We start from the raw sequence: 12,219 nt of genomic DNA on the forward strand, positions 1-12,219 counted from the left end.
TAAGTACAATTTTTTATTGCGAAGCAATTATATGGCCACTCGAGGCGCACTTCCACCGTCGGCGTCGCCATGAGGTTCCGCATAAAGTCCAAGGACGATAAAATCGTCGCCGCGCGCCTTATGCTGTATCTGCGTGTAAAGTGTGCGAGGGTGAGCCGCCGACCGCGGCTCAATCTCGCATACGCAACAGCGGAAAGCGGGGCGAAAGCGCGCCGCCTTCCCTCGCGCGCAAGGCTTCGGGCGGAGGGTAGGGAAAGGTGGCGCGTTCGACTCCGGGGTGCCCGGGCGATCCGGGCGGCCGCGCGATTCCGGCTGGGCCTCTGTATCTTGAAAGCCATCTGTGGCAGGTACAGAGTCCGCGCTGCGCTGTGTTTTCGCGGCATAGTTCACTTTGTTGCGAGCCGCTGCACGAAGGTCAATTCGCTCGCTGCTGCTGCCGCGTTTCCTCACTGCAGTGTTCTGACAGCGAGTTTCCGCGGTCATCGAGAGAGATGTGTTCATGTTGGCTTGTGCGCGCGTGACATATGCTTGTTAATTAGGTTAGTATGCCTATGTTTCCAAGTTTATACTGCCGATAAAGCTACTAGCCTTACTTCGTGTAGCTGTCCACTAATTTGCTATCGCAATCGATGCTTCGCCGTTCGGGCGAAACTGCGACTTTTTTTTGCATATACATTTACCTGTAATGTCCTCGAACTGCATAAAAACTTAGGATGGTAGACATATGATTATTTTCGGTTTGCAGCAACCTATAGAGTGAAATGCGCCAGCCGAAATGCAGGCAAGTGGCCCCAAGCGCGACCCAAGTTAATGAATTCATCGTTTTCTGTGGTGACATTAATTCCAAGTGGGAGTTATTAGCATCGACTATGTGGTGAAAAAAGATTGACGCGTTGTACAAGAGGCATTTGTTCACAATGTTTGCAACGCTGGGTCACCTCAGCCTGGGCCCTTGTGTGCCGGAAGTTAAGCGGTATTAGCCCCCGGCACATTCACATTCCAGTATACATTGGGCTTGCACAGTTAAAATGGCTCTGTAATAGAGTTAAGTCTTCAATAAGCTTTCGTGTGACTCCTTGAGGCTTGGATATCTTCGACGAAAACGCATACACTTGGCATAATTGTAGCATTAGAAATTCCGTACTGCAATACCGACATACAGCAATGCATTTACTTTGCAACATGAACGAAAGCCATATACGAAGATAAGATCCGTTACGGCAGCTAAAATAAAGGCATCACTAAAAATAATATTAAGCCCACCCACGTTGACGTGGCAGCCCCCATAGCCAGGCTTCTATTTAGGTGGCTGTTCTTCGTCAATAATCGTGTATTTCGCGTTCCGGTAAAGCTACAGCAAACGAGAGAGGATACAGCGATCGCGTACTATATTGATAGCGCAATAAGTTCAGGTAAAAGAAAGGGCAGGAGAATATTATTGTGATAGGAGTATGATACGTTGGCTCATTAATATGCGCGTGAAACTCTACTTCGAATGAGTGGGCTGAAATACGAAGATACAAGATACAAAAATAATTAAAAACGAAACGAATAAGATAGATGAAATAGAGAAAGTTCGCGAGCGTACGCGCAGAAACCATACGAAAACGTTCTCAAGAATGGTACACAGATACGCGAACTGAATAACTCAGCAAGACCTCGTTGAGGCCCCCCTGTTCACAAAGAAACTCAAAAGCACTTTTCTGGCGCGTAAAGCACCAGCAGCAGTCTCCCGTGGTCCCAGCTAGTGCTGGCGTAACGACTGAGCTACGGCCAAGCATGTGGACAGAGAAAGGCGAACTCACGGGTGATGCGAGGCTGGGAGAGGTTGGTGTTGTGGATGGGGAACATCCTGACGCGGACGCGGGTGCACGCTGATCCTGGCATCTGGTCGCCGATTCACCGAGCTGGCGACCACGGCCTCACACGCAGCTAGGATCTCCTTGAACGGAAACAGCCGACTCGGGTCGGAAGGGGCTATGGTTAGTTCGGCGGCGACCAGCAGAGAACGTTCCAGGCGCCGCCACGCAGTCACCGAGAGCAGGACGACGAGAACGAAATCAAAACACAGGCGGGGGGCACGCGCTTCGCTTCGCGTGGGTCGGTCACCGTGCTAGCACTCCGAGAGCAGCTGCCCGTCGGCCCGTACTGAAGCGGCCGCGATCCCACTGCAATATCAGCAGGAGCACAGGCGGTTCAGCTGTTTCGTCGGTTCGGATCTGCGCGGCGAGAGCCTGGTGATGAGGGGAGAGGAAAAGGGCTGAGCCGCTGAGCTGCTCCGGGGCCGCGGTGGCTGCCAGTCCTCGAGCCCGCGCTGGCGGGTTTTTCCCCGGTCGTGTTCTCTGGCAGTAGTTCCTCGCCGCTCGACGCTCGGCGGCGGAGTGAACGCGAAAGCGGTTGTTCGGGGAATGACCCTCCTTGTTGGGGGCCGTTCGGGGGTGCTTGTTGTTGTTTCTGTTGTGTACGCGCCGCTTGGGGGCCTTTTCCTGCTGCGGGCTAGGTCACGGGTGGGCTTCTTCTGTGGCCGGTCCAGAGGAAGACCTGATGGGAAAGAGGAGTACCTCGGCGCGCTCTCTCCTTCTGAGTGGCTTTCTTAACGACGTGTTCCACGTGAGAGCGAAAGCTGTCTCGGTATCTGTGTCAGACGCCGGCTTGTCATACGTAATTGCATCGTCTTCGCTGTTTGTGAGCGTTAGGCTTTGCTTCGCTGACCGCCCATCTGTCTGTCTGCACTGGTCGTTCGGGTCCCAGCGTCGCGGACAAGGTCGCAGTGCGAAGGCACTGCTGGCTTCTACTTTGCCGTTCTTTTTTTCTTGCCGCCCACTTTTCTTTCCGCGGGCGTCGCCGAAGACGGGACCTCCATGCATGCCGGTAGTTTTCCGATGCCCGGGTCATTGCCAATGTCGAAGTGGGAGAATCCCCCTCATGTACGGGTGGCGCTTTCGCGCCCGAAATACGAATAAAGCCAAGCGTGCTTCTAGAAAAGAATTGGTGGGCACGGCCTCGCCCTGGAGGTCACGGAAGGAAGCACACAGAAGGAGCTGCCTGGCGAGCGTTAGCAAAGTGTCATCTATACGCTTGCTGCTCGAGCACAGCATCTCACTCAGTCGTTCTATTGAACGCGGCTATGAACCGTAAACGCCACAAAAGATGCGCTCAAGTACAGCGCTTTGAAAAAGTTATCACAGCACTGTGCGCGTTACCACTGGTCTGCTTGCTACATGTCTGGTTGGTCCCTTACAGAAATATAGTTAAGCAGTCTATACACCATCTACTGACGTCATGTAGACTAACTTGTCATCTAGCGACCGCGGACAAATGACACCCAATAGATCTATTCAATTGCTATAAGCCTGATATAAAATTGTGATATAAAATTTATTTTATTGTTACAGTTGTTTGCCACGCTGCCAAACCCAAGAAATGTAACTTGACTCTGCTAAAACTCCAAGTTGGGGTTGCAGTATCTATAAATAAATAAATAAATAAATAAATAAATAAATAAATAACCTACGAATGTGTTAGCATCATCAGATCATCGTCGTTACCACCACCACCACCACAATCATCATCATCACCATAATAATAATAATAATAATAATAATAATAATAATAATAATAATAATAATAATAATAATCTCCATCCTCATAATATTTATGTTCACTGCAGACCCAAGGCCTCTCCCAGCGATCTTCAATTACCCCTGTCTTTGCAGAAAGGTAGAGAGCAGAAATTTCGAGCAGATTAATTTTACAGCGAAGTTTATTGCTAGCGTTTTATACATTTTTGTTCTCCGTGAACCAAAACTATCATCATCAATGGCTCATACGCCCGTAGGCATTCATGCTCCCGTAAGCAAACAAAAATGCAATGACTCATAGTAAGGCGGAGGCTACAAGTACTCAGCAAAGTGAAGAGAACAGTGCTTAAATTCTTTCTAATCACGCATACAACATACAGAACAGCATGTCAAAAACTGTCATCATCAATGGCTCATACCCCAGTGAGCAATAACTCATAACCCCGTAAGCAAGCAAAAAATTCAATGACTTATAGTCCCGCAAAGTTAATGGCTACTCACTTTGCCTGAATTGGCTGCGATGACAGTATACCCCTGTTGTCGTTGTCGGTGATTTCAATGTAGATGTGTATGTACAGAAAAGGGAGTGGTCTGCGCTTTCCATGTTGTAGACATCACCGTTTATAAAGCTATTATAAAGAATCTATAAACGGTGGTAGACATATCCCTTGCGATGCCACACCGATCCGGCCCAACCGATCACCCAGTGGTGTACGTGCATCGATTTGACATTATCAAAGAATGAGATTGCAGTTGCGAGTGAAATAACGACCACCGATCAAGACAATAAATGAGTGTGCATATTTTGTCACGGTGACCACCCATCAATACAATAAATTAGTATTTACCTTTGTACAAAATTATGTGTCACTTCCGTGTCGTGTACTAAAGAGCTTCGCTCGTCAACCACGCTCACAGGGTGAAACGACTCATTATTTATTGTGCGTGCACGTTAAAGATGTCAAGTGCCCATAAATTGCCGTCACCGTCACAGATATGTACCTTATTGTAGTCTTTGATGGTTGCCAAACAGTGTAGGGTCTAACTTCTTTTGGACCAGCAGATATTGAGGTGCAAAATTTTGATGAACGGAAAGGCACGTGACGTTGATTAGAGTGGGATGCTACTTCCCATGGGGACAGAGGGGAAGCGGCATATAGAAGAAGGCAGTATAAAATAAGAGGAAAGGTGATGAAATAATACAGTGAACTAAGCACTTGGCTGCCCAATGCTGTACAGACGCAGTCTATCTTGACAGGTTCGCAATAAATAAATGCGCGCACGGTACAGACTGTGACAATGTGTGTAGATGCAAGATAACATGTATGTGAACAGAACACGCGTGTCCATAGCCCCAATAAATAAAAAGAAGAAAAAATAATCTTTTTTGAACAAGTGACCACTCGGCCGCTGAGGCGAGCATGAGATGTATCGTGTCTGCGGCAGTTGAAGGAAAAGTGGGCGTCTTAATTTCTTCGGTTGTGCCTATAGTATATATATAGGAGCATAAGTACGCCGAGACACACACCAGAGCGGTTCTCTGATAATTCCGCATATTTCATTGTAATCCTACTCGGTTTTAATCTTTTGTTTATTTCAATATATTCACGCTGTGGTCAAGACGACGAGGCCCGCTCAATTTATAGGTCTCCGTAGACTCGCTTGTCTTGACCAACTTGTGTTTCATAATGGACAACACATTACCGGCAGCATCATAACACGATCGTCACATTTTCCCTCAATGTTCCTTTTTGCGCAATTCCTTGCTCCAAAGGACGCCTTTGGAAATCACCCTAGCACGGCATTAGCAATTCTGCGCAAGTGACTCTATCAGCGGGCACCTCAAGCAGTTTCCGTGTTGTTTCTTTCGCGCTTTCTTTGTGTCGGTTTCAAATAAAGTCATCGGGGCAGCTCTCCAGCTGACGAAAATAATGGAACGAATATATATTAGCATTTCGACTCCCCTTTAATCACAACTCAAGTAGCGCCTTGAAAGCGATGACTGGAAGGCGCAGCGCTAACCTTGTATTAGCTCTCTGTAAATAAATATTGAATGAAGTGCCAATATGGCGTCTTCATTGGTAGTTAGGCATCTTTTATTTATCGGTACTTTAGAGAAACAAATTTGGAAATATAGTCCTTGTGATCATTGCCAATTCTAAATTTTCAAGAAGAAAACACGAAGTATGGGTTACAGCAATTAAACGGCATCATGGTTCAGTGGCAGTCAACCTTGATCCCATCGCTTTGGGTTTCAATTCGAGCGCTGGTATGTTTTTACAATGCTGATATGGAGCCCATGCAGAGTTGCCCGCGACATATACAGGGTGTTTCAGCGAACACTTTCGAAACTTTTTGAGAATTTCAGGTGGACGTTAAAGAGCCCCAGGCGGTCCAAATTTCCGGAGTCCTCCGCTACGGTGTGCCTCACAATCAGATCGTGGTTTTGGCGCGTAAAACCCCATAATTTAATTTAAGAATTGCGTTTGGCAGGTAGCACCATTTTAGTCCATGAGCTGTTCTATACTCGGAGAGGCGGACATTACTTGCACAAGGAATTAAAATGCATAATCGACTAATTAACAAGCATTAACTAATTAATTTTTATCTAATTAGCTTATGGCTTATATTGCAATTTTCAAGTTCCAGCTGGGGAGTTCGTAAGGCGGATCCACTTGGAACGAATTCTCAGGATGACACCAGTTTCTAGATGTTACTTCCCGAAATTTGCGGATAGATGCATTGGCGTTCCAGTTACACGATTATGCACTTCAATTGTTATTTTGTGCAAGTAATGTCCGTCTCTTCGAGTAGATCAGCCCACGGTCTAAGATCGCGCTATCTGCCACAGGCAAGTTGAAAATTTTTTTTGCAAGTGTTCACTGAAACACCCTGTATTTTGACGTTATGATCTGAGGCAACTTCAATGGAGCTACTTCGAGGCCACGTCACGTGAAGATGTGCGTCACATGTGAACTGCGCGCGTCAGAGAACGACATGTTACGCTCCTTATTAAATGGGTTAGATATAATATTACCTGCCTGGAACTACCGATCTTGTAAGCTTTTGTCGAAGATAATTTATGCACTGCTAATAACTGCTCGCGGCATTCATGATATCTAAAATCGAACCCTTGTCCGTTTGCGAGCAAAAGTCACGGCGGAATCATGTCTGATAAACGATTGGAAAGCACGTTCGTTTTAGCCTTCGTTGAAAGTGGCAATTTGGTTTCACGCTTGATTTGAGCATTGATTTTATGGCTTCTGTAGCTGCTGTAGCCCCCCCCCCCCCCCATTTTTTTTCTTCTTACTTCTTAGTTGATGAGAACTTAATCTTTCTAACCACAATTACGAACGGTGCAGGACTGTGTTAACGTGCGCCAAAGCGATATAGGAATATAGGAAGAGACGAGACACACAATGACGTGTGACAGAGAAGCATCGTTCAAGATGAATAGCCAAGTGTGGACGACAGCTGTGCGACGAGCAATGACGTGACGCTTCTTTCGAAGAAGTCCATCATGCAAAAGTTCCAGGTACATCTTATCCATATTCGAGGTAGGTGTGTGGTGCGATGCGGAAACACGTGAGTTCGAAACAAGCATATTCGATGGGCGGTGAAGGTCTCGAATGCCGCAACCGAGACTCACGAATTAATAACTGACGGTGAAGTGGTTTTGACTACGTAATGAGGTGGCACAGCCACCGCATCAGTGGGATGGAGATTGATGTCTCAAGGAAGGGGAAACAAAAAAACGCTGGCACTCGTAAGAGGTGGCTGTGCGCGCTGTCACCGACGGTCTCGAAGCGAAGTGAGCCCCGGAAGGAGTGAAGAATTGATAGGAGAATGTAAAAAAAAAGAAAAGAAAAGAAAGACTCATTGCAATCAACAACGCCATTGGAGACAGCTGTCTACGCTTCATCGCGACAGGTGACGCCCGCTCAGGACCACAGCATGCTTCCCACATTGCGTAAGAGCTTCAGCGCAGATCAACTTGCATTTAATTAAAGCTTCTTCTTCTTTCTATTTTTTTGTGCAATTTGTACCTAGACTGGAGAGAACGTATGTTTATTCGTAGGTGCACAAGAACGTTTGCATGTAATTCAAAGTGATGGTCCTCACGGCCACGAATTAACATCGCGGCGTTGCTCGGAAGACGCACGCGATGCAAGTCTGCCGCTGCCTTGTTATAAGATGACGAAATTTCCTTCTTTCACACACGAATGTAAGCCCCACCCTGCAGCCGATGTCAGCCGCGTCCCGGCAGACGGTAGCGCGCAGGCATTGCGGTCACCTTGTGTTGTGCAATGAACGGTTTCACTGACGCAGTACTCCGGCTCTCCGAACGCCATGCGGACATGGCACAATAGTGCGGAGTGGGCCAAGAGGGCACGTGGCGTGATCGAAGATGCTGAAGATACTACCATTGACGCCAACGTTTCCGCATGCGATTAACCGAGAGGAGAAAAGCCTGTCTTTGTAAGTATGTTTCGCCCAAGACCCGAACGTGGAAATGTTGGTGTCTTCCCCCATTGCGATATCTAGGCAATTTATGCACTTAAAGAGAGAACAGAACATGCGAAATTGCAACCCTTAATATTTATGTAAGCTTAGAATAATTTTATATGAAGAGAATTTGGCTATTATTAGACTTACTCCAAAGAACAAGTCTTATTGGTGAGGTTTAAGGTTCCGAACCAACACGGGGCCTATAGCAGACGCTGTAGTGGAGGGTTGCGAATAAAATTTCGTTGCGTGTTTTTTTCTTTTTTTCCGGGAATTCCGGAAAAGGATCACCCTGTATATATATTCTCTGAGCGGTCGCGGCTAGTAACAAAGTTGTGTCACTTAAGTATGCTTACGTAATTTGAATGCTAGAACATTGTGACTTCTCTAATTAATTGGTTACGTCTATGATACGTGACGTCATGCATTCTCGCGTGTCCTTTGTGCTCGCTTTTTCCGCGATAAAGCATAGCCCTTCTGCGCAATCCGTTCCTTCAAATGACTGGCCGTTTCTCTTTATCTCCACAAATTGGCGACGGTCGCCGTTTACCGATGACCGCGCGCCATGTCTAGAATTCGCGCCACGTCTTTCCATACGTCGCTTTAGAGAACCCTTTCACTTTCTTTTTCACTCCCCTACCGCACTTTGCACGTGCAGGGTAGCCAACTGGATAAAGTCTAAATAACCTTCCTGCCTTTATTTCGCCTTCTGTCACTTTCTTAGTAGCTTTACACGGCTCTGCTGTTGAACGAAGTCGATTGTTCTTTGGCACTTTAACCGCGATCGAAAACTTGCAGATGTGAATTGTCATTGAAGCATTTGTAACAAAATGAGAGTAAATGGCACTGTGAAACGATTATTATATTATTATTATTATTATTATTATTATTATTATTATTATTATTATTATTATTATTATTATTATTATTATTATTATTAGAGATGAAATCACGCATATGCAATGGACAGAGAGTGAAACATGGAGGGAGCGGGCTGGCAACTGCTGCCGAGAGGGGCACAACGCCTGCCTGAAGGAGGCGGTAGAAAAAGAAGGCAAGACGAAAGGAACAGCAATATGACAGGTCACAAAGGTTGTTACTACTGCAATACTATCTTTACCATAGGGCTTTTAAAGACATTGCAGTGGAACTGTCGTTAAATTTCTTGCCGCTTCCACAGATTTGCCGTGTTTCAGTGTTCAATTAAATCAGATACAATGATTTTACAAGAAACTTGGCTAGCCCCGGAAAAAAGTTTTCATCTCAGAAATTATCGCTCTTTTCGCATATATTGGTCTACAAGAGGTGTTGGATTACTCACATTAGCATCAACCAGAATTTGCCACCAAGCAAGGAGTGCATTGAAACTCCAGTCCCCTGAATTCAATATTCTCGTAATAGCCTTAAGTCTACTTTAAAGTCGTTCATTTTTTATCGCGAATGTATAATATCCTTCAGGGGTTCACGACACACGGCCTCTGGATAGTGCAATTTGTACTAGCAGAATTGATATTATATTGGCGGCCGCCAAAGCCCCACGCCCGTTGTCTGGCGTGGGGCTTAAAAAAGAAGAAGAGTAAGCATGGTATCACTTGCGCTCAAGCAAACATGAACGCATCTCACTCAATGGCCGCGGAAGTCGCTGTCAAAACGCAGGAGCGAGGAAGCGCGGCTGCAGCAGCGAGTGAATTGACCATCGTGCTGCCTCTCGCTTCAACACGAACTAAGCGGCGAAAACACAGCGCACACGAAGCAATTAGCACTCGATGCACTATGTCCCCATCGCAGATCGCTTTCAAGAGAGGACCCATGCCGGCGCGCGTGGCCGCGCCATACGCAGCAGCCACCGAGGTAGAACGCCCCCCCCCCTCCGTCCCCTCCCCCCAGTGCCTTGAGCTACGGAAGACGGCGCGCTTCCTCCCCGCTTTTTTCCCTTGCGCGCGCATTATTGAGCCGCCATCGTCGGTCCACTCTCGCACGATTTCACTCGCGCATACAACATACGGCGGCGATGCTACCGTCCTTGGAGTTTATACGGAACATCACGGCGATGCCGATGGCGACGACGACGGCAGAAATGCACCTGGAGTGTTCACATAATTGCTATTGCAATAAAACAGACCCGTGCGGTACTCGAATGTGGCATTGGCACAGGACGGTAATCTCTTATGTTAAAATTCATGCAGGACACTACTTTTGTTAGAGGTCTAGCTGCTTCTACTCTAGATTTGACTTTCTCAAGTTCAGGCCTTTGCGTATTCTCTTGATCGACTGTTGACTATACCACAAATAGTGACCACATTTCAGTGACATTTGAGATGGTATGCCCGGTAACATTCTTACTGCCTCAGGCGGGCACGTGCATAAATTACAGTAAATTGAAAAAGACAAGTCCACTTGTCGAAACGTTGGCTCCCGCTTTTACCTTGTTCTCGTTTTGCTCATCGCAAGTAACTTTCAAATTAATTTGCAGTTTTCATTGGCTACCCTATATGAAGCGAATTCTAAGCAAAAATTATTAAGCATTTGTTATATTTTAAAAATTTTCCATTGAAAACCTGAATTTGAGGTTCACTCAGTTGAAGATAAATCCTCTTCGCACTGGTGGAATCATGATGTCTGCTCGCGGGATTATAGAAGAAGAAAAGCCGACTGGAAGAAATTGTTACATAACAAAAGCCCTAAAAATTGCTCAGACTATAAGTTCTTTGCAGGTACACTTAGACGTACTGTGTCGAAAGCAAAATATGAATATGACATTATTCATTGTGATTTTCTTGCCAAACCCAATAACAAACGCGCGCTATTCGGCTTTCTTTGATGATTCCGTTGCCAGTAAACGTATAGAATCTATGGTTTTATTTCCCTGAGTCGTGACAGAGTCCTTGGAAGTTATCGCTAAAGGGGTTTAGCATCGCTTTTCTTCTAATGTTCCTCCCCCTACGTTTGTCTTTTCCCGTATCTTGCGGAGATATCTGTGGATGAATTGTCAAATGTGTTACGGAAGCTTACGATGGCGGCTCCGGACCCTGAAGGAGTAACTTTGTACAAGTTAAAAATCTCATATAAAGAGTCGCAAGATCTACTAAACATCATAAATTATTCTGTCAGAGGGGCTTGGATTTCAACAGAATGGAAAATTGCAATGATTAAACCGTTACCTAAAAAACTGGGGCATGGTTATACCTTGGACAACATCAGACCAAGTTCCCTAACATAAAATCTTGTAGGGTTGATAGAAAGAGCCTTACATATTCGTGTTATGAATATTATTAATAAGCGAATACTTCCTAGCCCATGTCAAATTGGTTTCAGGCCGGGGTGCTCTACACGGCAAGCGCATATTTACCTTGAAAGGCCAGTATGCGGCATTGCTTACGCTTGATATCACCAAGGCATAGGATAGCGTTCAACACGGGATATCGGTAAGCCGGCTGCGAGAACTTAACTTACCGAAACATTTACAAGCATGGATTACGCAATTTTTAAGTGGCAGAGAATTTCATTGCTTTCAGAACGGCTCTTCGTCGCGTACATATAAACAGGCAAAATGAGTTTTACAGGGAGCAGTGCTATCTGCTGTATTAATATTTTGATGAGCTCAATCCCACCCAAAGAGGATGTGCGTACTTACGTGTATGCATTAGCATAGTATTATAACAACCTGCCAAGGTATTCATCTGATCTAGGAGACTGACTTAAAACCATTCATCTGGCGTTAAAAGTGAACAAGTGCTCATTGCTCGTATTTCCTCTGAAGGACCCAGTACATATATCTCTTTCGTACCATCTCGATATCATTCCGCAAGTAGATGTTGCCACGTATCTCGGGGTTATATATGATAGCTCTCTTTCCTGCGTATGCACATCGATTATATTACAGAAAAGGGCCTTCGAGCGGTGGGATTACGTAGACCGAGCAACACTCGATCAGGGATGCGCACGGCTTCCTTGTTATCAGTCTACCGTATGTATGTACGCCCTATCCTGGAACTTGGCTGAGTGTTATACTCTTGGGCGTCAGCCTACAAGCTTCGCCCCTTGTTCTTCTGGAAAAGTAGGCATCAAGAGTGTGTTTATGGCTCCCTAAATTTATTGAAAATAATATTTTGTATCTAGAAGCAAAGATTTC

The 12,219-nt window shown here is 45.9% G+C and overlaps 1 protein-coding gene across 2 annotated transcripts in view; it reads right to left on the minus strand.

Annotated features, from left to right (window-relative positions):
- The window catches only part of LOC126531547 (uncharacterized), a 105,529-nt gene that overhangs the window by 42,086 nt on the left and 51,224 nt on the right, over nt 1–12,219 (minus strand). The window contains exon 1 of one of the 2 annotated variants that reach the window (XM_050179103.3): nt 1,806–2,113. The exons of the other annotated variant lie outside the window; for it this stretch is intronic. Within the exon in view, the coding sequence (XP_050035060.1) occupies nt 1,806–1,887 (82 nt within the window). The 5' untranslated portion in view covers nt 1,888–2,113. Of the gene's footprint in view, nt 1–1,805; nt 2,114–12,219 lie in introns of those variants that run through there. 2 annotated transcript variants of the gene reach the window in all.

This window comes from Dermacentor andersoni, chromosome 5, assembly GCF_023375885.2.
Source record: "Dermacentor andersoni chromosome 5, qqDerAnde1_hic_scaffold, whole genome shotgun sequence".
In the NCBI taxonomy this organism is placed as follows: domain Eukaryota; kingdom Metazoa; phylum Arthropoda; class Arachnida; order Ixodida; family Ixodidae; genus Dermacentor; species Dermacentor andersoni.